This window comes from Mauremys reevesii, linkage group 5 (assembly GCF_016161935.1).
Source record: "Mauremys reevesii isolate NIE-2019 linkage group 5, ASM1616193v1, whole genome shotgun sequence".
NCBI classification, from domain to species: domain Eukaryota; kingdom Metazoa; phylum Chordata; order Testudines; family Geoemydidae; genus Mauremys; species Mauremys reevesii.
In genome coordinates, this window is record NC_052627.1 from 35495547 (window position 1) to 35521840 (window position 26294).

At 41.3% G+C, this 26294-nt stretch overlaps 2 protein-coding genes across 3 annotated transcripts in view; one reads left to right on the top strand and one right to left on the bottom strand.

Annotated features, from left to right (window-relative positions):
* Nucleotides 1–223: 223 nt before the first annotated feature.
* On the top strand, nucleotides 224–8644 carry LAMTOR3 (late endosomal/lysosomal adaptor, MAPK and MTOR activator 3). Its single transcript, XM_039540656.1, has 7 exons — nucleotides 224–360; nucleotides 2589–2645; nucleotides 3533–3567; nucleotides 4289–4347; nucleotides 5304–5437; nucleotides 6540–6603; nucleotides 7772–8644. The coding sequence occupies exons 2-7, from the start codon at nucleotides 2637–2639 to the stop codon at nucleotides 7843–7845; spliced, it is 375 nt and encodes a 124-aa protein (XP_039396590.1). The 5' UTR covers nucleotides 224–360; nucleotides 2589–2636; the 3' UTR covers nucleotides 7846–8644.
* A 1057-nt stretch (nucleotides 8645–9701) lies between these two features.
* DAPP1 (dual adaptor of phosphotyrosine and 3-phosphoinositides 1) overlaps nucleotides 9702–26294 on the bottom strand; it is a 51818-nt gene continuing 35225 nt past the window's right edge. The window contains exons 4-9 of one of the 2 annotated variants that reach the window (XM_039540654.1): nucleotides 21428–21558; nucleotides 18474–18521; nucleotides 15020–15082; nucleotides 13641–13726; nucleotides 12898–12985; nucleotides 9702–10931 (exon numbers count right to left, since the gene is read on the bottom strand). In XM_039540654.1, coding sequence (XP_039396588.1) covers nucleotides 10881–10931; nucleotides 12898–12985; nucleotides 13641–13726; nucleotides 15020–15082; nucleotides 18474–18521; nucleotides 21428–21558 — 467 coding nt within the window. In that variant the 3' untranslated portion in view covers nucleotides 9702–10880. The remainder of the gene's footprint in view (nucleotides 10932–12897; nucleotides 12986–13640; nucleotides 13727–15019; nucleotides 15083–18473; nucleotides 18522–21427; nucleotides 21559–26294) is intronic. The other variant, XM_039540655.1, reaches the window with a different exon arrangement.

Here is a 26294-nt window from a genome sequence, read left to right on the forward strand (position 1 = left end):
CAGGGGGCGCGACCGCGAGCCCCCCCTGCCACCTCCCGCGCCGCGGTCCCTACGCCAGTGCAGTCACATGACCTTCTCTGCAGCATTTCCTTCGCCCTTTGCTTGTCCCCTCCCGCTCCCACTAGCGCAGCCCTTTCGCTGCGCTCACTGAGCAGGCGCAAACGTGTGAGCATGCTCATTAGGTACAAGGGAGATAGATCTGACGCTACACCGGAAGTGAGGACGACGCGGGGGGGGCAGAAGCGATCGTTTCTTGGGTGGGGAATCATGTGATCGAGGGTTAAAGGGAAGCGGCCGCTGTCATCTGTGGTATTTTTGTGAGGAATTCCGGAAGAAGGAGGTGGCCTGTTGGACGCTGGGGTAAGGGGGGGGGAGTTCGGCTTTCGGGGCAGGGTGGATGGGCGGACCCCCCAAGCAGAGGTAATGTGTTGTGGTAATTGTTATTATAGGGCCTACTATATTGACACCCACCCAGCCACCCGTGTTGCGGGGAGTCGAGCGGGAGGGGTCCTGCGACCGTCCTCCGGCTCCCCCCCCCCAAACCCTCTGTTCAGGGGCTGGGGGACTCGGAGCTCCGCAAACCCCAGCCCCTTGGCAGGGCCGATGGGAAGTTTGTAGGGAGCGGGGGGTGCTAAGCGCCACAGAAGCAAACGGTGACCCCTGGATATGATGGGAACCGCTTCACGTCAGGGCGTGCGGCTGCACCCCTAGTTCCAGCCCCTGTGCTCCTTGGGCCAGGGAGCAGCCCAGCCTGTCCTTGGCCACCCCGTGCACAGCTGTGGGAGCCCTGTGGCCTGTCAGGTGCCAGGGCACAACCCAAGGAGGCGCCGGGGTTCTCGGGTAGCCAGCCCCGCTCCTTGACCTGCCTTAGGAGCAGGTGCAATCTGCTCCCCTGCCGGCTGGCTTCCCTCGTGGAATCAGAGAAAGGCAGTAACCCTACCCCACTCCACCCCTGCAGGAGCCAGCAAACCTAGACTAGCCCTGACAGGTGTTTGTCCAACCTGTTCTAAAAACCTGCACAGCCTCCTTTGGAAAGCTGGTCCAGTTCTCAGCTATCCTTACAGCTAGGAAGTTTTTCCTCCTACTTAACCTAAATTTCGCTTGCTGCAGATTAGGCCCATTACTTCTTATCCTGCTCTTAAATAGACACAGAGGACAATTGATCCCTCTCCTTCTAACAACCTTTTACATATTTGATGACTGTTAGTTCCCACCTCAGTCTTTTCTTCAGACTAAACATCCCCTGCTTTTTTAACCTTTCCTCATATGTCAAGTTTTTTAACCTTTCTGTCGTTTTTGTTGCTCTTCTTTGGACTCCCTCCATTTTGTTCACATATTTCCTAAAATGTGGTACCCAAAACTGGACCCAGTACTCCAGCAGAGGCCTCACCAGTGCTGAGTAGACTGGGACAGTTACCACCCCTGTCTTGCGTATGATGCTGACAGCAGTCTACGTTAGTTGAAACTGCCTTTGGAAATAGTCCATGTGGAGGGTGTTTCCAGTGGGAAGGTGACAAAAACAGATGACTGATTGTCTTCATGACCAAAGGAACAGTGTACATAGGCAGCTGAAGAGTCAGTGGCCAGGGTTTGCAACACTGACATTCCTGCTGTCTGGACATCCAGAAACAAACATGGTTTCCAGATGGCAAGTTCTGGTAACAAACCATTGGGAGAACTCCATGCAAGGCACAGACAGTGCTTTCAGTTACTTCCCCTGTTGTGCTAGTATTACATCTCTCTTATCTGGATCGAGTTAAAGCTGACTGACTCATCCATATACCCCAGTCTGTCTGATGTGATTCAGTGCTTATAGCAGAGGCAGGAAAGAGAGAGCTCTCAGAAAATATCTAGACTAACAGCTGCCTAGTGTTGTCCCATTGAAACATACAAACTTGCTGGCAGAGTTTATCGTGGAGAGTGTCCAGGAATAACACGTGTACTTACCTTCACCATACAGTCATTCCTCTCTTTAGCACCCCATCACTGAGGCCAGGTCTACACTACAAACTTACATCGCTATAACTACATTGCTCAAGGGTGTGAAAAATCCACATCTCTGAGTGATGCAGTTACATCAACCTAACCCCCGGTGTAAATATTACTGTGTCAAGAGCATCTCCTGTCGACATAGCTACCACTTCTCATGGAGGTGGATGAACTACACGGACAGGAGAAGCACTACACCAGCGCAGCTGAGCTACTGCAGCTTTTTAAGTGTAGATCTGCCCTGAGACGCCCTTTACCTCGTTTATGCAGTTTTTGACCCATGTTTCCTACTGAAATGGGTGAGACAGTTGCAACAGGGCTGCTTGTGGGGGAAGGCCCTCTGGGGAACAGCTTGTGTGTAGCTTGTGGTAAGTCAGCTTCTTTGAAGAGCAGTTTAATGCCAATAATTCATTCTGTTGGGCAGGGTAGTGTGAGTGTTATCCTCTTCACATTGGCACCAGAAGGAGAGCCACAGGATGCTGCAAATTCATAGGGACACTTCTCCCTTCTTAATTTTGTGTGAGAGTATGCAAAAAAGAGAGAGAGAGGGAGGTCATAAAAGCTTATGTGCTTGACTAATGTTGACTCTTATCTTTCAGGAACTTTGACAGTACATCTGTTTACTTTTTTTCCAAAAGTTTCTAACCATGGCTGACGTAAGTATTTTGAAAATACACATTTCTATTTGAAAATATTTTGTCTTTGTAATTATATGGTTTTGTTTGTTTTTGTTTGGGGGGGGGGGATTGTTTCACTATTTGTGAAAGCTACCAAACAGGAAGAAACTATAGACCCAGGCCAAAAAAGCTTGCTTTACGGCCCCAATCCTGTAAACAGATCCATGTGGACACACCCTTATGAAAGCTCATTCAGTTTACTGATGTCAGTAAAGTTATGCATGAGCTAAAGTATTTGCAGGACTAAGGCCTTAGAAGACTTTGAAAGGGGAACAGGTCTTGATTGATTGAGAATGACATGATTATGCAAAAGGAGAGAGAATCTGGTCTTTGTTCAGTAACTAGTAAAGTGATTATATTTGGAAGACACTAAAACAAAGTTCACATGTTTCTGGGATATGCATTTGTAGCTGCGACTACATTAAAATGTTCAAGCGCTATGTATTTAGTGTGTTAACATGAAACATTATACTTAAAACACTTTGGGAGGACAGAGAAATGCAACAATATGCTTATTGGATGCATTTTAGGTAGTTAACAAATATCAGTATGTACATTTTCAGAGCCACTGAAATGATTAACAGAATTAAAGGAATAAGTAATATGAGTACTATACATATGTAAATTCTGGAACTCAGACTATTTTTATATAGAAGCACCAAAGAGGGGGGTGCGGGGACTGATCAGTTATAATTCAAAATACTTCACACAATGCAATTTAATATAAGTGTTTTGTGGTAGAACAGAAGAGGAAGTTTTTAAAAAATGACGCAAATGGTTTCTACTGTGATAAAATTATGGAAGTTTCATACATATGATTATTTTGAAAAATAAAGCATATTTCATACTCTTATTTTTCTTTGTAGGACCTGAAAAGGTTTCTGTACAAAAAATTACCAAGGTAACATAGCTATCATGCTATAGTAAAGTGTTCACTTTATACTCTGTGCTGCTTCGCAATTAATGTATGTTAATATTTACCTGGATTTTAGTGGGCTCTAGTGAAAGTAATCCAACAGACTGTCCATACTGTCTGAACACTTTTTTTTAAAAGAATCTATTACATTTTACATTGCAGGTTCCTATACGCTGAATAATATTTATTTGGCTGCAAAAACTTAACTTTTGCTAACCTAGCTTAATATTAAAGAGACAATTATCTTAAAACTTAGTACACTGTTGTTTTTGAATGAGTTAAGTCAGTTCAGGTGGAAATAACTCAAACCTTTCCATCTGTCCACTCCAAAAGAAGTACAGTACTCTACTCTTCATTTCATTTTAAGTGTTAAATAGGGTTAAAAAAAGCTCCTGTTACTGGAATAATTTTTCTCGAATTCAAGCAACACTTTGTACTGGCTTTGTGAAACCTGCACTAAGGACTACCTCCAATAGTAGTCCCCTTATTGAAGCTGAAGGACCTCCACAATTTCTAGTAGAAGTCTGCCTGTTGACCCTTGGGTATCACATAATGAAAGCTAGTTTAATGGTCGGCACTCCTTGCACTATCACGTCTCTCATTGCTACCTCTTCTGTTTTCACTTTGGTACGTGTTTGCTGAATAAAATGAATCTCACTGCCAACATTTAAACTGGGTAAAAACAGTTTTATTTTGTTTCCTCTAGTGTTGAAGGTCTTCATGCTATTTTAGTGTCAGACAGAGATGGTGTGCCTGTTATCAAAGGTAAATCATAACATCTGATCCCTAATGGACATCTTTAATTGAAAGACAAAAAACTGGCTTCCTAATGGAGAGAGGACTCTTCCTCCTATCTGGCTTTTACTTTACTGTAAATATTGGAGGTTGATCTAAGCATTAAGTCAGACATGCTCAAATTTGGGACATTTTAACAAGGATTTATTGAACACTAAATTATCTCTTAAAGGGAGCCCTCTATCTAGGTACATGCAGTGGATTTAAAACCATAGTCTGTAGGCACCTTACCATGTCATCAGTGAAGAGAGTTGGAATCATGTAACGAGTTTATACCTTAAAGCTGCTTTAAGATTGGTAGACAACACCAGGATTGGCTTAGCAGAAGTCTTATCCTAAGTCTGATATGACCAAGTGCTACCCACAGATAGATGTACCAACTGCTGTTGACTTAATTCTGAATTTGTTTGCATCGGGGTTGTGCTATCCTTACCTTACTTTCCGGTAGTAGTGTGAGACATGTAGTGCTACAGGCACAGTGGCATAAGTTAAGAGTCTAAAGATGGTTTGTATGTCCCATCTCATTTAATGATGCTCAGTAGGAGTTGCATGTATGTGTGAATCTGAAGTTGCATGATATGGGTGAAATGGGATGGGTCTTGCATACTATTGCAAGTGACACAAAAAAACAAAACAGCATCAGCACAGATCATGGTGCAACAAACAAGCATATAGAAAAATAAACCATCCTCAGAATGTTAGGAAAGCTTGCTGTTGATGTGGTGATAAAGATATACAGAGTAAAACATTTACATGCATCTTCCAAAGCACATCAATAGGCATTCATTATTGAGGGAAGGTGGGAAGCAGGTAGGGGCCGTTTGACGTGTATGAGATCTAATCTAGTTTACTGTTGCCTCAGATGCAGGATGCCTGACCCATATGTACAAAGATCACGTAGGAATGTAAAATATGTTTTGTTCCAGTTGCCAATGATAATGCTCCAGAGCATGCACTTAGACCTGGTTTCTTGTCCACCTTTGCACTTGCAACAGACCAGGGCAGCAAACTAGGGCTTTCAAAAAACAAGAGTATCATCTGTTACTACAACACATACCAGGTAAGAGTCTATTGGCCAGAGCTAGTCCTACATGACTTTTTTTTTTTTAAAAAAAAACTCTGTGCTGGCTTTCCACTGGGGTTCGATTATATTTAAACGTGTGTTTTATTTCCTAAAATATGTAAGAGCTGGTTATGCTGAATTTTTGCGATATTCATTGGAATTAGCTTTTGTTTCTCAGGATCAATAATGAGTTACTGGTTCAGGACAGTACTTGAAGGTCACTGTGTTCTCCAGCAGATGGTGCCTGTTGCAAATCTCTAATATCTACCATTCTAAATTTGTGCTTATTGCTCACCATTTAAAAATATTTATCTTGGGAAAACAAAATGTTCATATTTATATACATGTGATCAGTGATACTGCTGAACAAGCTGGGGTTTCTGTCCACTTTAAACTGTGTACCCATTAAATCCTGCTTCAGGAAGTGTCTGGGCAAGGAAATTTACATAAAACAGTTCACCGTTTATAAACTTGATTTTTTTTTCATGTGTCTGCTGACATCCATCATCCTTCAACAGATTCACACTCCTGCTCAGTTCACAATGGATTGATGAGCAGAATTTTACAGAAGGGCGTTGATACAAACAAATGAAAAAAGCGTAACTGTTTAGACTTGCTATATTCAGCTTTGTTTGATGGACAATAAATGCAAAAAAGTAGCGGTTAGACCCTGACTGCATTGGTCTGACATTCTTTTGACAGTACTAGCATATGTTCAGCATTTCTGAATTATTCTTCTTTGCTCCTTCCCTGAATAGTATTTATTTATTTAATCATGTAACAAGAGGGAGGAAATAACATACACACTATGCTGCAGCTTTTATATTTGGTTAGATTTCACAATGGGTACACAATACTGTACATAACTGTGAGCTACAAAATGGGATTGCTCTCTATCTCTGCTAGCACCTTTAAACTCTGAATCTTTAACATATACATAAAACCCAGTCCTTTTTCCTATTTATAATTTAAATTGATGGGACCAGTTGCATGAGTAAGGACTGCAGGATTAGGGAATGAGTAGCAAATTTTACGCTGTTTTTTTTTTTGACAAGCAGTATATTGATTTTTGAGGAACTTCTGTTTTTATGTTTTTAAGGTGGTCCAGTTCAATCGGTTACCTTTGGTAGTAAGTTTCATTGCTAGCAGCAATGCCAATACCGGTACGTTTTCATTATCAGTAATTTCCTAAACTGTTATGACTAGAGTGATATATTTTCAATAAAAGACTTAAAATAATTCATTTGAAAAATATGAGTTACATAAACTTAGGTTCGTATTCATTACACAACTGCATATTAACTTGTTACCAGCATGGAATCTGATAAAAAGGGTCATGGTTGATTGGAAAAATATTTTCAGTAAAATTTTCAAAACTGTAAGTCCCAATGGGTCTGATATTTGAAACTTTTGAAAATAGGAGTTTGGCAAAATTTTCAAAAATACCTATCTTTCTTAAAAGCAATTCATTTTCCCACATGTTCTAATAATGCATTACCTTAAACAGGATGTGAACCTCACTTATTTGGAAAATGCACTGGTAATGACCCCACAATACAAACGGTTGACAATCTTTCTTCTCCCTCAATGCCCACAAACATGAAAACAAAAATGAACAAAAGCCTCTACATTATTCTGTCCTCCAGGCTTCACAGTTTCTAGTCTTCATTTTTGTCTGTTGGATGCTAAGGTCTGCAGGGAAGGAACTGTTTTGTCTTATGTCTTGAACAGCTTAGCACATTAGTGCTTAATACTTTTTGCTAGTGATAAGGATGATGGTACAAAGATTCTGCAGGCCAGATTTTTGCCCTCTGTTGACCTGTGCAACACCTGGTCTCAAAATTATGCCCTTCAGTTATGCAGGACTCTGAGTTGGGCACTCCAATGTGTCCACTTGACTCTCTGCTTGTTCCAGAGGAAATCCTCTTTTGTAGAGTCATTGGTCTCTGACTTTCCAACATACACATTCTCCCACTTCTTCTCAGAGCCTGCATGGTGTGGAAGCGATGCTGCAGCTGCCAGTGAAGAGGAAGACTGCTTGCATTGGCTCTGTTCCTGTTCTGGGGACTTTCCTGCCCTGTTTTGCTCTTATTTGATCCCCCATCTGTGACTCAAAGAGGAAGAGACGAGAGGGCACTTAATTACAGTGGCAATTGCTGGTCACTGCTGTGATTAGCTCTCATATGCTGCTTCCTTGCAGAGTGATAAGCTGAAGTGAAATCAGTTTAGTTTTAATAAACACTTTCATTATTATTGACTGCTTTGGAGAGAGGCTTGATGGATGCTCTGTAGTGTAACTATTTTGTATCTCTTCTCTTCTTATTGTTACAGGATTGATCGTCAGCTTAGAGAAAGAACTTGCTCCCTTGTTTGAAGAGTTGAGGCAGGTTGTAGAGGTTTCTTAACCTGATGGTGTCATCAAAGTGCGGCATCTCTTCACTACCCAATGGGACATAAAGATTCAATAATTCTCAGCCCACAAAATAACAAATGTATGAGAGGAAATATCACTTCCCCCATTGTACTAAATAAGGTTAAATTTGTACATAGTGCTGAATCGGAAATGGGATACTAGTGTGTTGTAGATAGACTCTTTGGCCACATGTCTTGTATTGTGCAGTACTGGAGAGACCAGCAAATGGCTCCAGTGGAGCCCTTACTAAGGATCAGGTTTAAGAGTGGACCGGTATCCGCATACTGTTGGTCCAGATAAGTGACCCACAGCTCCCTTGCTGTACAGGAAATGAAGTATTGAATAGGGTTTACCCTCTCACTAGCCACCACTACACAGTGGGGAAGTAGAATTAATTTTCATTGTCTTCATCGCTTCTTTGCATGTGCTAGGAAGAAGAGAAAATATGCTGGCAGTCCTAGCAGTACAATCAATAACTATCCCATATTTTTTTTATTTTTGTGATGCTTTGGTAAAGGAATACTACTAATCTGAATGTGAGCTTCCTTGGGATAGGAGAAGGATGCTGCTATTTCTATATAAGTTACGGCTTCGAGCGTTTTCCTCATTACTGGGTACAAGTGCCCAATCAGTGTTGCACTTTCTTGTATTTCTTTTGTACAGTATAGGTGTGATACCCATGTTTGTCTTTTGTTCTGGTATTTGTGGCTATGTTAGTGGTAACACTTGATCTCATTTATTTTTAGGTTTTCCTAAGTAAATGTCTAAATAAAACTATTTTTAAAAATGTTGTAACCTGATCCATTTTTCTAACTGTTCTAAAATATTGCTGGTAAACCTGCTTTTCCATGCAGATAACTGTCTCCCTTGTTGCTTTATAAATGTACAACTTGGATAATTTATGGGCTGAAAAATAACATGTGTGGATCTCATCTAGATCTCATCATTTTTGAATTTCTACATTTTTATAAAAACTTGTCTCATTTGCTGTCCAATGTCAACCTCTACACGTGTTGGCTTTCTATAAGTAAAAACACTTGGGGCTGTATAATGTCTTTCTTTTAAGATACATTTTTCAGATAATCTAGTCCCAAAACATCTGCAAACACTTTAAATTCCATCTAGAAACTAATCAGCCAGTGTAGACCCCTGATCAACTAGTGTAACATCCTGTCTGTGTGAAGCTCCATTTGAAAAGCCACGAGCTGTATTCTAACCTGGCTTCATTTTGTGATTGTTTGAGAAAGGTAGTGCATACTACATTTTGTTTCCAATATTCTGCAATCTGGCCTGTTCTCATAGGAAGAAGCTCTGATTGTGAGATGATTTGACTTCACACAGGATTTCCCATCCATTAGTAGAGAGGCATGACTACTGTTGGCCTACCAACAGGGTTGTACCGAATATTTCTACTCTATTGCAGTTATCTTGTAATTTCTTTGGAAGGAAAAAGGAGAGGGAAATCATTATTTTATAAAATTTTGTTGCATATGAACACCATTCTGCTAACTTCCTTGACTGCAGGCATCACAATCTAAGTTTTAATAGAGTACCTTTTTAATAGTATGGTGAAACTGTATTTATTCAGACATTTTAAAATATTTAGTCTATACAAAAAACATCAAATACTGTGAACATCTAAGTTCAAACAAAATACTATTCCTGTAATTACAATTCTGAATTCTTCCTCTACCATAATGGAGTCTCTTGTTTTTCTAGGCTCAGGTGCCTCTCTTCACACAGTAAAGGCAGCTATGGAAAATTAAACCAGTTGGTGTGCAAGCTTCATTTTAAAAATGCCACAGCAGTTTATAGGGCGGGAGAACATAAAATGTCCTTGTCTCATGTAAAACATTTTTGAGCAGGTACAATTCAAGCTAATTTGATATTTAAAAACAACTTCATGATCCCAGCTTGCTTTGTCTGGATAGCTGCCACATGCTTTACAATTCATTTTCAGAATATAACTTGTCTCTTATCCCCTTGCCCCCATCCCCAAAACACACAAACCTAATCAACTACAATGAATAGCTTCTGCTTGTAAACTCTCAATACTAACCAAGGAAAAGATCATTACAAGCAGATGCTGCTAGCAGAAATGTATAAAATGTAACTATCATCTTCATGTAGGTAAGTGAAGGGCACACGACTCTGCTAGAATTCCACTACACACCCAATGGGGACCAAAAACTTTGCTAGCTGTAGAGCATTTTCTCCTCATTCCATGGCCACCTATAGCTACTCCTGCATGAGCATACTGGGAATGGAGAAGATGGGGTCCAACTGCCCTGTGCCCTTATCACCCCAATGTATAAGCAAGGATGCTCTCAATATAATATGTCTAACAGAGAGAGCAGCAATCTACGCACTTGCAGCTACCTCTGCCAAAATGTAGGATCAGACCACACGCTAATAGCTTTCACCAAAACCAAGTATTATTCATCAACCACTTTGACACCAGACTTTAAAAATATTAAGTTTATATTTTCCATGTAACAGGGACTCACGTTAATTACAAAAATATACTCTAGTCAGTTTCACAGTGAAAAAAATCCACTCTGGAGCCATAATTTTCCTCTAGGCTTTAAACCCTTAAACCACAATGCAAAAGCAATATTTAAGGTTTCCAGAATATAGCTGATTTCAAATGAGTGGGCTAACCCCTGCAGTACAGCTGGTGCTAGTAGTTAGTTACGTATTTATTACAGAAGCTCAATGAAGCTAACAGAGTGCTTTACTACTATACCGAAAGTTTCAAATACTGACCACTTTTGTGATCCATAACTAAACAGCCTAGGTGGTTGAATTAAATGTGCATTAAGAATATGTGATTGGTTAGGGAACCAGCATTGTTAGGATGCAACAGTTTTCCCTGATAACATTTCACATTCTGAAAGTGTCCATCTGGCATTAATCCTATATATGCAAGTACGTAGCTGTACACACTGTAGGTAATGCATGTGTTGAAACTGCCCTCGTGTGAAGTGACAAACTCAATGTTGAAGGCTGAATCTCGCTGAGGAATAACTACAGAGTAGAGGTAGCCTCACGCTGGTCCTGTTGTTTTCTTATTTGTGACTGAAACAAAAGACAATCCATTACTTGTTCATATATGTGGCTAGTTAAAAAGAAATATCAAAGAAAATAAAAATTGGGCAGATAGATAAAATACTAGCTGCTGATTTTTGAGCAAGTTAGATTTATAACACATTGCCCTGCCTTCCTGACGCTCACCTGATCACCCAATGTATGCTGTCTGTGTGGTCCTGTATTATCTACAATCTAGGTAAAAACTCCCATGGTGCACTGGCTATGTCCCTTCCTGTGTTCTGTACAAGATGATGAACACAAAAGGCACTCACGACAACAGTACTGTAGAATATGCACATTCAAAATGCTTAACCAGTTTTGTGTGTGCGTCTCTTAATGCAATGCTTTTAAACTGTAGAGCAAGTCTAGTTAGTCTTCTCTGTTGGGGATTTACAGACATGCAGGGGAATTCCAACAAACAAGATCCTGGGAACAAACCTAACACGCCCTTCCCATATGGCAGATGCACTTTTGAAGGAACTATGCTGTATATATGCCTTAATATCTTCTTATTAATCATGTTTATTACAATAGTGCCTAGGGACCAACCAAGAATAGTGAGCCACATTGTACCAGGCACTGCACAAAACATAGTAGACACACCCTGCACTAAAGAATTTACAGTCTAAATAGGCAAGACAAAAAGGATAGTAGTAAGGGGCTAAACATGTAAGCAGAGATCAATGTGGTGGTGACAAATGTCATGTAATGTACTTACCATTATGGAATGTATACAGGGGTGAAAGTAAAATTGAACTCTTACCGGTACAGGGGCTGGCTCTTCTCCCCTGCCCCAGAAGGGGTCAGGTTGGGGATCAGCGTCCCCCAGCCAGCCCATCTGTCCTGCCTGGCCCGCGCTGCTCGGGGCTCCAGCAGCAATTTAAAGGGCCCAGGGCTCCAGCTGCTGATGCATTTAGTGGTGGCCAGCGCCCTGGGCCCTTTTAAACCACCGGCCCCAGGGCAGCTGCTCTTTTTGCTGCCCCCCCCCGCACCGACCCCCCCCCCCACTGGCGGCCTGTGGGGGGCAAAAGGGGCAAGGACATTAAAGCTTTGCCCTGGCAGCGCTTTAAAGAAGGTCCTTTGACGTGGCAGCACTTTCAAGTCAGCTGTACTGGCGGACACTTTTTATCGGTACACTATACTGCCTTCCTTTCCTCCCTGAATGGATACCTCCTAAAAAGCAGTCATTCACTTTATAGGCCTCACAGAGTACATATGGACAGGTTTCATAATGTGTTATACATGTAGTGGAATAGATTCCAAGCATGCAATTCTCACTGAAGTCAATAGAAGTTGCATGCTAATCTTCGAAGGTTGACTGGCTCACTGAAATTTTAACTTAGTGGGAGCAATACTTGCTCCATTTGTTCACAGCATTGCCAACCCCAGCCAGTCAAAAATGATCATGAGTTGGGTCCCTAAAATCATCAATTAAATATATTTTCTTTGCTACCATGATGGCTAGAAAGTCACTTTTCCCCCTCATGAAAACAGATTTTCACATAACAACATGATGCCAGGTGTTTAAGAAAAACACCAAGAATCATGAGATTAATGATAAAACCATGAGAGTTGACAACACTTGGATGGTGTACACACATTAGGAAGGAGAATACCTCATTGTGCAGAGAATCTCAGACCAACTCCACAATGATATTTCTGTAGCACTGGAAATAAATCCATCATTTAAGAATTAAAAAAAAAATATCTAGGATGACAACTTGGTCTATGGTAATTCAAAATGGAGAAGACTATATAGTTTCAACAAGGGCATGGCAATGCAATCATACCTCGCATTAATGCATTGTTATGGTAAATACATATATCTGTTATATATGTACATATAGGAAAGAGCCAACAAATGCTTGTCTGAATTTTTTTTTTTTTTTTGGTGTGCTAAATCCTAGGGACTAGCCTTCTGCCCACACTGCCATTTAACACACCATTTCCTTACCAATTTCCATCGCAGTATCTTAATCCACTCATCAGCTTCTATGCCAGTCTTTGCACACAGGTAATATGTCCTTAGTGGGAATACTAAACTGTAAAGACAACATAATCTTAATCCATTTGAATAATCAGTATTTCCTCCCATAGCCTTGCTTCTTCCCACACTGGCACTGACCAATTTTTGTTCAGACTTCAGGTGTTGGAGTGATGCTGCATTCGTGTGGCTAATGTCTCAGGTCCTGCCTACAGTCCAGTTTAAACTGTTTAGCCAGAACTATTTTTTAATTCAGCTCTTGATAGTGAGAGTCTTGTGCCTAGCCAGTATAGACAAATGAATTGTGTTTTGCAGAATTGTGCTGGGGTTGGCTTTAGTGCACACCACAAAAATAACCACGTTTAAATTCACTGGTAGTGGTCTCACCTCACTATGAGTTATACCTACTTACCCTGGGGCTGAATTCAGTTTTCTGAGTGGAAGTGGGAATCAGTAATGAATGAACCCCAGTGCCCAAGCAAGAGTTCTATCTCCAGCACTGACTCTTACAGAGCTATGTGGAACTGATCGAGAGAGCTGGTTGAGATACATGGATAAAATAAAGAGTGGGAGAGACTCTATAATGCTCACCCATTATCATCAGGTGTCTGTCAGGAGTGACTGGCAATAACAAATCAATGTTTCTTGAGTATATTAGGGCTTTCAGAAAAGCTAGGCAAAAGAATTAAGAATTCATTTGGACTGCAACTTACCAGAAACAGTTGACTCGTTCCTGTGAGTAATCAAATTGCACTGCTGAGCATTCTGTTAAGTCTAATGCCCGGATTGGCTCTGTGGACTTGAAAATAACATATTTTTAAAATGAGAGTGTATGAAACTGGAAGAAAGACAGTAGCTGACCTCATTCCCAAGGCTTCACTTTCTTTCCATGTGCTAACAGTGACAAGGGGCCAGATTCTGCTCTCAGTTATGTTGGAGTAGTAAATGCAGAGTAACTACATTGACACCAGTGGAGTCTATCCAAATTTACAGCGATATATCTGAGAGCAGGATTTGGCTGAATTAAAAAAAGCAGGAAAATATCTTTAAATTTAGAGTTGGGCTGATGACAGCATGGTACTGCTAGCTGGAAGATAACAGATTAAGGGCAGATTTACAAGGATATGATATAGCTGATGAATGACTCTGCTACCAAAATAGCGAGGCTTTTCATATGGCTTTCCACTAAAGTGGGACTTCTGGTGAACAGGGTGTCTTGGTGGCTACGTATCCCATGATGGCAGGAAAAAGGTTATCCAAGCTGTTACATCTGGGGCAAAGTAATGTAAAACAGAGCAACAGAGGGGAAATGCTTGGGAAGGAATGCCAAAAGGGGAAAAAAGGCATTGTGTAACTCAGAATAATGGGGTGAAACCGAGGAAAGGAAAATAAACCCTGAATATCAGGAAAACTATCCCAATAATAATTCAGTTTGGTTGTGGAACAGCATCCTCCCGTGAAAGTTCCACGGTGGTGTTCAGTGATCACTCAGTGATTAAGAGCTTGTAAAAGATCTGCTTTAGTCTGTGTCTGGTTCCAACTGGCTGTGCATAAGAACAAGAACTTCACAGCCTGCTGCCCAGCCTCTCTCTCTCTCTCTCTCTCTCTCTCTCAGAAACTCAGCCCTTGAAGGCACAGTCCCCAATGCCACACATCGCTTCTGTCATTTAAATTAGATTGAAGAAAGCAATTTAAAATATACTGTAAAGAACAGCTTTGTATTGGGTTATGACCAAGCTATTAAATACCTGCTAGGTTATAATATTTATAAATATTCTCTAAAGTCAATGACAAAACTACTGTTGACTTCACTGGGAGCAGGCTCAACCTGTCATCACCTGGCATGCGATGGCTAAAAATATGCATGAATTCCACAAGTGGAACCATGGCATCTGGGAAAAACATGAGGTCAGGGGAGCATGGCACTGCAGGGATTTAAATACTGGAACTGATGTCTATTGGACTCAGCCTGAGAAATGCTAGGGCACCTACAGCTCCCACTGAATTCCAAAGGATTTGAATGCTCTCAGGATCAGGCCCTACCTGAGAACTGATCATTTTAAACCAGGTCAAATTACAATTTGCTACTCACCATCTGGTCTTTGAAATATTTAAGTTCATTCCTATGCAATGTAAACCACCTCATTTTCCAATTCTGAGAAATCAAGAAAGAAAGCAAATGGTTTGAGAATTTTAAAACAAAGTAAAAAAATACAGCAGTCAAAATCAAACAACCTTTTCCTTGAAATCATTTTGTTTCTTATAGATGAGAGGTTCTGTGTATAATCAGAAGAACACTTTCCTTTAACAGGAAACCAATTAAATGGATTAATGTCAAACCAATTAAATGGATCTTTGTGCAACTGACTGACAGAAAGAGATCAAAGACATAAAAACAGCCAAACTGGGTCAGACCAATGGTCCATCTAGCTCAGTATCCTGTCTCTGACAATGGCCTGTGCCAGATACTTCAACAGGAGTGATCAGAACAGGGCAATTTATCAAGTGATCCATTCCTCATCAGCCAACCCAAGCTTCTAGCAGTCAGAGGCTTATGGACACCCAGAGGATGGGGTTGCATCCCTGACCATCTTGGCTAGGGACCTATCCTCTATGAACTTATCTAATTCTTTTTTGAACCCAGTTATATTTTTGGCCTTCACAACATCCCCTGGCAATGAGTTCCAAAGGTTGATGGTTCATTATGTGAAGAAGTACTTCCTTATGTTTGTTTTAAACCGTGGCCAGGGGTGGCTCTATGTTTTTTGCCTCCCCAAGTATGGCAGTCAGGCAGCCTTTGGCGGCGTTTCTGTGGGAGGTCCGCCGGTCACACAGATTCGGCGGCCAGTCCCGCACCTTTGGCGTACCCACCGCCGAATTGCTGCCAAAGCCACGGGACCGGCAGACCTCCTGCAGAAATGCCACCAAAGGCTGCCTGCTGCCTGACTGCCACCCTGACAGCCACCGGCACACCACCCCCTGTGGCTTGCCACCCCAGGCACGCGCTTGCTGCGCTGGTGCCTGGAGCCGCCCCTGACTGTGGCCTATTAATTTCATTGTGTGACCCCTAGTTTCTGTGTTATGTGAAGGTAGATAAACACATCCTATTCATTGTCTCCACACAATTCATGATTTTACTGACCAATATCATGTCCCCCCACCTCCCCCCAAGTCATCTCTTTTCCAAACTGAACAGTCCCAATCTTTTTAATCTCTCCTCATATGGAAACTTTTCCATATCCTTTATCATTTTTGTTGGCCTTCACTGTACTTTTTCCAGTTCTAACATATCTTTTTTGAGCTGGTATGTCCAGAACTGCATGCAGTGTTCAAGGTCTGGGCTTACCATGGCTTTATATAGTGGCATTATGATATTTTCGGTCTTTTTATCTACTTCTTTCCTAATAGTTCCTAACATTCTATTAGCTTTTTTGACAGCCACTGTACATTGAGCAGACGTTTTCAGAGAACTATCCACAATGAAGCCAACATCTCTATCTTGAGTGATAGCTTATTTAGACTTCATCATTTTGTATGTATAGCAGGGATTATGTTTTCCAATGTGCATTACTTTGCGCTTACCAACACTGAATTTCATCTGCCATTTTCTTGCCCACTCATCCAGTTTTGTGAGATCCCTTTGTAGCTCTTCAGAGTCTGCTTAACTATCCTGAGTAATTTTGTATCATCTGCAAACTTTCCCACCTCACTATTTACCCTCTTTTTCCAGATCATTTATGAATATGTTGAACAGCACTGGTCCCAGTACAGATCCTTGATGGACCCTGCTCTTTACCTCTCTCCACTGTGAAAACCGTTTATTCCCACCCTTCTTTTAACCTGTTTGTAGCAGGGTGATGACCCACTCCAGCCCTGACAGGGCAGGCAGGCCGGGAGAACAGACCAGGCTGAATGGGGAAACAACCGCAGCTGTGGCCACGCCCCAAACAGACTCAGCTGGCCCTATAAAGGGACTGCTGGGCTGCAGCAGTCTCACTCTCTCTCTGCCTTTAGAGGGAGAAGGGCCTGGCTGTTAGAGAGTGTACCTGGATACCTAAGGTGGAGCAGGGCTGGGGGAAGGCAAGAGGAGCTGGGGAGCTCTGGCCTGGAAACCCCCCAGCCTGCAGGCTTAGGGTAAGGCTAACTGGGTACTGGAGTTGCAAAGGGGCAGCCCACGGGTAGGCAGAGGCAGCAGGTCCAAACCCCCTTGCCTGTGATGAGTAGCCGATACACTGCAGTCTGCCCCAGGGAACGAGGGCTAAGTGATGACTGGCAGTAGCCAAGACTGAGGCGAGGTGCGGATAGTGGGTTGGGGGTTCCCCGGGGAGGGGAGACCCAGATTGGTGGGGTACTGCCAGGGGACAGCACCCCAGTTAAAGGGGCACCGGGGTCCAGGGAGGGACATGGGGGACAGAGGACAGGCGGATCACTGGCCTGCAGAGGGCGCTCCGGAGCTGGAATGAGCTAATTCCCTGAAGTCACCAGCAGGAGGCGCCACAGGGGTAAGTCCGTTCCTCTACACTGTTATTGAGCCATGAGAGGACCTTCCCTCTTATGCCGTGACTACTTAATTTGCTTAAAAGCCTTTGGTGAAGGACCTTGTCAAAGGTTTTCTGAAAGTCCAAGTACATTATATCCATTGGAACACACTTGTCCACATGTTTGTTGACCCCCCTCAAAGAAATCTAATAGATTGGTGAGGCATGATTTCCCTTTACAAAAGCCAGGCTGACTCTTCCCCAACATATCGCATTCATCTATGTGTTGCTAATTCTGTTCTTTACTATTGTTTCAACCAATTTGCCTGGTACTGAAGTCAGGCTTACTGGCCTGTAACTGCCAAGATGGCTTCTGGAGTCTTTTTTTTTAAAAATTATTGTCACATTAGTTATCCGCCAATCATCAGGTACAGAGGCCGAGTTAAGCAATACATATCCCTGTTAGTAGTTCTGCAATTTCATATATGAGTTCCTTCAGAACTCTTGGGTGAATACCACCTGGTTCTAGAGACTTATTACTGTTTAATTTTATCAATTTGTTCAAAAATACTCCTCTGTTTACACTTCTATCTGAGACAGTTCCTCAGATTTGTCTTGTAAAAAAAAAGGCTCAGGTGTAGAAATCTCCCACACATCCTCTTCAGTGAAGACCAATGCAAAGAATTCATTTAGCTTCTCCACAACGGCCTTGTCTTTTTTGAGTGCTCTTTTAGCACTTCAATTGTCCAGAGGCCCCACCAACTGTTTGGCAGGCATCCTGCTCTTGATGTACTTAAAACAAAATTTGCTGTAAATTTTTGTGTAATTTGCTAGCTGCTCTTCATATTCTTTTTTTGGCTGGCCTAATTATACTTTTACACTTCACTCGTCAGAGTTTGTTTCTATTTTTCTTGTTAATGATTTATTTCTCATTTCACTGGATATAGGCTATTAAACCACAGAGATGCTAAGTTAAACCTGGGCTTTTCTCTTCCTCCTCAACTTTCATTTCTTTCTAGAGGTGTGGGACGGAAGAGAGGAGTATGAAAGCTCTGAAGTTTTTCTTACCTTTACTATTTTGCCTTGTTTTACCAAGTATCCTTCTTTTGTACCGAGCTGCAAAGAAATAAGGAAAGGGATCAAAATTAAAGGCTCAGCTGTGTTTATATTTTGTTCCTTTTTATTATGAGCAAAACAAAATCAAACTATAGCTCATTCTCCTCCAGATACCTCCCACAACCACTCATTTTATCCTTATCCTCGTGCAGCTTCTGTACTGTCCCCACGGTGTGGACCAAATTCCCCCCAAAGTCATTCCATTGACTTCAAAGGAGTGGTACCCTCTTACACCAGGGTAGGCTAGAATCAGAGTTCTCCAAGTACATAATGACCCAAATTCAGTAAAATGTACACAGCAATTAAGTCATTTTACTTCATTTACCTAGATGCCACTTGTCATAATACTTAAGTACTGTAATAGATCTTACCAGCCAATGGGGTTATCCATTTAAACTGTTCTGTAAACACTTAAAAAAAAGAAGAACTGGGACATAATTTAATTTGCTTTGCTTAAGTACTCTCTATATGTGACAAAAGCCCTTCCAACTAAAGATGAGCAGAGAACAAACAGAACATTATGTAACACAAAAGCACGTGCTAGGGAATTTTTGGTCCAGTTAGGTAAAAACACTTGTTTGACTACAGTCGGAATGTTGGATGCACAATTTTGGTCTTGATTTTTTAAAATGATTAATGATTTGGGTGCTTAAACTTCTTGGGTGCGCCCCTTGAAACTTCAAGAAAGGCCTGACTTTTCATCATCTTCACCAGACACATCTGGAAATCACTGAATCATAGACGTGCAGAACTGGGAGGGACCTAATAGGTCATCTACTCCAGTCCCCTGCACTCAAGGCAGGACTAAGTAATAACTAGACCATTCCTGACAGGTATTTGTCTAACCTGTTCTTAAAAATCTCCAATGACAGAGATTCCACAACCTCCCTAGGCAATCTGTTCCAGTGCTTAATTACCCTGACAGTTAGGAAGTTTTTCCTAATGTCCAACCTAAACCACCCTTGCTGCAATTTAAGCCCATTGCTTCTTGTCCTATCCTCAGAGGTTAACAAGAACAATTTTTCATCCTCCTCCTTGTAACAACCTTTTATGTAGTGAAAACTGTTATCATGTCCCCTCTCAGTCTTCTCTTTTCCAGTCTAAACAAACCCAATTTTTTCAAACTGTCATCATAGATCATGTTTTCTAGTCCTTTAATCATTTTTGTTACTCTCCTCTAGACTTTTTCCAATTTGTCCACCTCTTTCCCAAAACGTGGTGCCCAGAACTGGAAACAATACTCCAGTTGAGGCAGTATCAGCGTGGAGTAGAGTGGAAGAATTATTTTACGTGTCTTGCTTACAACACTTCTGCTGATACATCCCAGAATGATATTTGCTTTTTTTTGCAACAGTGTTACACTGACTCATATTTACCTTGTGATCAACTATGACCGCCAGATCCCTTTCTTCAGTGCTCCTTGCTAGGAGTCATTTCCCATTTTGTATGTGTGCAACTGATTGTTCCTGCCTAAGTGGAGTACTTTGCATTTGTCCTTATTGAATTTCATCCTATTTACTTCAGACCATTTCTCCAGTTTGTCCTGATCATTTTGAATTTTAATCCTGTCCTCCAAACCACTTGCAAACCCTCCCAGCTTTGTATCGCCCGCAGACTTTATAAGTGTATTCTCTATCTATGCCATTATCTGAATCGTTTATGAAGATACTGAACAGAACTGGACCTAGGACCCATCCCTGCAGGACCCCACCCAATATGCCTTTCCCGGTTAACTGTGAACCATTGATAACTCCTCTGGCCACGTCTATATTTACAGCACTGTAGCGGCACAGCTATACTGATACAGCTGTGCCACTGCACCACGTCTGGTGAAGACACTCTATGCTGATGGGGGGAGAGCTCGCCTGTCAGTATAATAAAACACCTCCATGAGCAGCAGAAGTGATGTCACTGGGAAAAGCTCTCCCACTGACATAGCTCTGTGCTCATGAGCACTTATGTCAGTGTAATTTATGTCACTTGAGGTGGTTTTTTCACATCACTGAGTGACATAAGTTATGCCAACATAGGTTGTAATGTAGACATAGCTTCCCTGGGAATGGTTTTCCAACCAGTTATCCACCCACCTCACAGTAGCTCCATCTAGGCTACATTTTCCAAGTTTGTTTATGAGAGGGTCATGCGAGACAATGTCAAAAGATTTAGTGAAGTCAAGATATACCACATCTACCACTTCCTCTATCCACAAGGCTTGTTGTTCTGTCAAAGAAAGCTATTAGGTTGGTTTGACATGATTTGTTATTGACAAATCCCTGCTGACTGTTACTTATCACCTTATTATTTTCTAGATGTTTGCAAACTGCCTGATTATTTGCTCCTTTTGTCTTTCTGGATACTGAAGTTAAACTGACTGGTCTGTAATTCCCTGGGTTATCCTTATTCCCCTTTTTATAGATGGGTGCTATATTTGCCCTCTTCCAGTTCTCTGGAATCTTTCCCATTTTCCATGAGTTTTCAAAGGTAATCGCTAATGGCTCAGATATCTCCTCAGTCAGCTCCTTGAGTATTCTAGGATTGTATTGAATCATTAAATTATTCTGGCTGTGATTTTTTTTTTTTGTAAAAACTAACTAGTTTCAAAACTTTTTAAAGTTAATATTCTAAAGGGATAGCGGTGGAGGTCTTTGGTTCTTTAATAATAAAAAATAATTTTAGTTCATATGGAAAGATTTGCATATGACAGCTCTCAAGATTTTCTAATGCTCAGCATTGCTGATCTCCTGAGGAGAATGGTGGAAAGGTTCTTACTCATCACATGACTGTACTGGTAGGATTATTTTCTTGGCTATAACCATTTTAAAAGGGTAGCTCCTCAGTGCATGCTCCAGGGCTCACTTGGCTAGCTGTGTTACACCCAGACCCTTAATAACAGAAAAGTAACTTACTGAAGGCGCATTCGGGACAAGATCATTTTCAGTTTTTCCTGTCTGCATTGCAGTGTGAACCCGGACAGACTCATAAATAGAAGGTTCTTCCACTTTCCGGGGATACGGATGTTTCAGTACAATTAGGGTGCCTGAATAAAAGAGAGCACTAGTGAGTAACCTGGCAAAGTGGGTAATACAAAATGATTGTCCCAGCTGTCTGTGTGTGTGATTTTAAGACATATTTCCCTTTTAAATCTAAGAATGCACAGGAGTCATGAACAATATCCCATGGAGTTCTGGAGCACTACTGTGTTCTCAGGTTCCTAAAACAAGAGTAGGATTTTGGCCACACACAGGTCAGAGGACAATCAGATGATATGTCATAAATGACAAATTATTGATGAAATAAGGCAAATCATTTTCAATGTGCACTGCCTAAATAACTGAACTGTACATCAGGTTTCCCACAGGGGACAAGAATCCTTCCCCACAAACTGCAGAGCGGCTATGGGCAGTGACCAATGGATCTAGGTAGTGGCGGTTCCACCTGACTAGAGTGGACCCTTCACCCTTGACTCTACCCTGCCCTGCTCCCAAGAAGTCTTGGACCTCTGTTCCACTGTGCATGTGGAGTCAGGATCTCCTGTATGGGTTACCCAAATCCTGCCCCTCTGCTGCGTCTGAAAATTTCTGCTCTCCTGAGCATGCCCAACTGCACCTCTTCTCTTCTATTCCTTCAAGCAGGTGCTACAGTTGTGTCTACACTATACAGCTGATGCCGGCATAGCTATGTTGATACAGCCATACCAACATACCCCCCAATATAGCTGCAGCGCCAACAGAAGGAGGAGTTTTGCTGGTTTAAAAACACCCCCGCCCCGAATTACATAAGCTAAGAAGCCCTTTTTTCTTGGCATAGCTGAGTCTACACGGGGTTTGTCAGTACAGCTATTATGGTAGGTGGTGGTGTGTTTTTTCACACCTCTGACTGACATAGCTATATGTTTTAAGTGAAGACCAGGCCTGACTTTCTGAATCTGCCTTCACGTAAACCTCCTAATGTGACATGAGTGGAAAAGCCAAGAAGGCAGTGCCACAGAACTTTCACACCTGCATGAGGCAAGAGAAATATGTTTTCTTTGTTCCCTTGAGAGCTGTAGTTTGAATCTGCTTTTGCTCAGGGAATCATCAGTAGTTATTAGGATACTTGGCTTAGACACACAACATATGGCTTTCGTGATTATCAAGCACCTAATCTGTGTTTCACAATTGAAGCCATTTCTTGCCTCACATAAATCTCTGCCATGGATAAACATCATTCTCATTAGAACTATATATCTATGCCCAGTATCCTTGAGTTTTCATAGTTGTATATAAATACATTGTGCCTTTTTTAAGCATCCAAACACAGAGTAGTGGATATAATGACCCAAAATTTTTAAGTCTAGTGCAAAGATGGAGAGATGTTCACTTCAGTCTTTTATGCACAATGAAGAGAGGGGCCAGAATGGTCCAGTAGATGGGACCCACGATCAGGCACCAGGAGACTAATTATCTGCCTAGCTGTGCCACGGACCAACTGTGTGACACTGGTCAAATCACTTCATCTCCCTAGGCTTTCATTTTCCCATCTGCAATAATAAAGCTGGGAATAATAAATCTGACCCACCTTTGATAATTAATCTATGGATGAAAAGTGCTTTCTACTGTAAATGCTTCATGTTTGCTATTAGAGAAGATTTACAAATTCTATTTTTATAGAACTTCCTCAGTAAATACAATCTTGGCTGTAGAATGCATGAGGTAGTACCTAAAAGGCAGCGTGTTTTTGGTTTTTTTAAACACTCATTTTCTATTTGTGAAAGAGAAACAAACTACATGAAAATGACCTTTTGAGGCCTTCCCTCCATTTAGCATATGTTAAAATATCTGTTATTTAATTTCCATGATTGAAACTTGACTAGTTATGTCCTCTTGAGCTTGTGATCATCGGTTCTCACAAGCTAAGCAATGTTAAGACTAATAAGGACTTGGATTGGAGATCCACAAGGAAAACCCAGAGTGCTGCAGGAAGCTGAACCAGTGACTAGGATAGGGTACTAAGGGACACTGCTGCTACCTAAGGCCCCAACCCTGCAGACACTTATGCACATGCTTAAGGTCTGGGGGAGACAGGGGTCACTCAGTGTTTAAGATACTTTCAAGAGATCTTTTTATTCTGTGTCCAGTTCCAGCTGGCTGGGCATAACAACAAGAGCTTCACAGCATCCAGACTATCTAGGAAGCTCAGCCCTTAAAGACACAATCCCCGATGCCACAAGATCCCATCTACACTAGAAAAGGTTTAGTGGTATACCTATATAGGCAAAGCCTCCTAACATAGCTGCATCTTATTCTGGCAACAGAGTACTTTACCATAGGTTGTACCAGTTCCCAAGCAAAACAAGCTGTACCAGCAAAAGCCCTTTTTTCTTTTCTTTTTTTTTTTTTTTTTGCTAGTATAACTGTCTATTTTGGTGGCACAAATATTGTGTAAAAAAATTAAACCCTGGCCTAACAATACTAAACTGGCAATGTTTATAAGAACAGCCCTGGCCTAATTTTATGCACTGCAGTTGGCCCCATTTAAATCAATAGGTTTACTTGGTAGATCAAGTTAACCATATAATTAAATCTTTGCAGGATCAAAGCTTGAGGGCAGGTCTACACTACGGGGGAAAATCGATATAAGATACTTCGACTTCAGCTACATTATTCACATAGCTGAAGTTGCATATCTTATATCGAATTACTTACCGTCCTCACGGCGCGGGATTGATGTCCACGGCTCCCCATGTCGACTCCGCTACCGCCGTTCGCGTTGGTGGAGTTACGGAGTCAACATGAGCACGTTCGGGGATCGATATATCGCATCTAGATGAGATGCGATATATCGATCCCCGAGAAATCGATTGCCACCTGCCGATACGGCGGGTAGTGAAGACGTACCCTAAGAGAGCCATCCTAAGAGAGGTACAGTAGCAGCCCTGAGCAGTTGTGATCAGCTGATGGGGTCTGTGGTTGTGGGTGTGATGTTAAAGAAGAGGGGTTTTAAGGCTGTGTTTGCAATATTCTGACTCAGCACAGTCTGCCCACTTGCAAAGTGCTAAAGTAAAACCAAAAAAACCCAGGAAACTAGTGATGAAACAAAAATAAATCCCTTCCAGCTGGTAAGTATTTGGCTCATGTTTAGTTTTTCTTGGCTTTTTCCTTTCCTTTCCAGGCAGAGAAATTCCTTTCTGGGTAACTTTTTTAAGCCACACTCAAAGCTTCTCACACAGACTCAGCTCACATAATTAATTAAACCCCCTCACCAAGTAGCTGATCTGGTAGTTAATAAGGCTACAGGCATCCCAGATAGAACCTGCCACCTTCCCTCAAAGTAACGAAAAGACTAAGATACAGCAGGGTCCATGATTGATGAATCAAACATGCCTCTATTTGTCTGAGCTTACTCCAGTAGGCTATAGGAACCCCTGTATCTAAAGAATTTGCTGAGCTCAGCCAAAGGGACCAGTAACCTTTGGTAATAAGAGAAGGAGCTTCCATTCTCTTCTCTTACTCTTGAGTAGGTGGCACAACCTCATGCTTCTATGTAAATGTAAGACAATAATAATACATTTAGAATTTGTAGCTATCTATATATCTCAAAGCACTTTATAAAGGTGAGTAAGCATTATTATCCCCATTGTACAGATAGGGAAACTGAAGCACCATCACACACTGAATCAATATAAAGTCAGGAAGAGAAACTGGGTTCCTTGACTCCCGGTTTGGTAATCTGGTGGGTCACACTACCTTATTAAAACAAGAACATATTATTCTGTTGTTGGTCAGTTTGTTCCAGTTAGCCCTATGACTTGGTAAAAATGTTGTAACATTTGTTTTTTGGATAGTAGCAACACCTTTTCTGATGCAAGAATATTAATATTCTTGCTCACTATGACACTGCTTGGTAAGAGGATGTTTTATACAAGTGTCATCAAGTATGTTATCCACATGTCATTCAGACTAACCTTCATGGATCTCTGATTAAACAGCGGAGAGTTTGTTTGCAGCAAAACACTAGCAAAGGAGATCTCTAAAATTAGATTGGTGCTTGAGATCCAACCTTCCTCACTACCCATATGCATTTTCTAATACTACAAAAGCTCACAAGCCTAGTTGAAAAGGGAGATCAAAGAGACAATATAAAATAAACTTTCAAAATGATTGTTAATAATGTATTAAATTCTGCAGATGAGTTATATTTTGCAAGAGGGGATGTGGGGAAAAAAGAATATTTGAAGTAAATAGCTGACATCTGATCATAGAAACAGGGAAGCATGCAAATGTGATATGCTTAACTTGAACTATGTGGTGTAGGTCAAGGGTCATAGTCAGTTTAATTCTCCCTAGCTCTATGGAAAATTTCTTTTGCATTTAATAAGGATGGAACCAAGAGGCCTCTATTAGCAATTACTCAAAATAAGCCTATAGAACTGAACAGAGTGATATCCTGTGTATTAAGTTCCATAGACAATTATATACTTACTGCAGAATTGCATACACTAGTTTAAACATTCTATAAAAATGATATTATTTTCTATTATTTTCTGTAGGATTTTTCCATAAAGAATATTTTATGTAGAGTCATTCACTAAATACATAAGAAATAGAAATGTCCAGTTTAATCCGTAGCAAGACATTTTTGCGGTATGGTTTTAGTTTTTGGGGGCAGGAGAGGGTGGGGGGGATTGGTATATATTTCTGCTTTCCAATTAATAGGAATAGTCTGAAAACTAACAGAACAGGACAATATCAGTATGTGACTGTATTCTTGGAAATTTAATCCAATTAAAGCCAC

Excerpts from the sequence above, each read along its gene's own strand:
- LAMTOR3 (XM_039540656.1), top strand. Across the intron at positions 3,568-4,288 it reads CTGTACAAAAAATTACCAAG|TGTTGAAGGTCTTCATGCTA; the intron begins GTAACATAGCTA and ends TGTTTCCTCTAG. Across the intron at positions 5,438-6,539 it reads GTTACTACAACACATACCAG|GTGGTCCAGTTCAATCGGTT; the intron begins GTAAGAGTCTAT and ends TATGTTTTTAAG.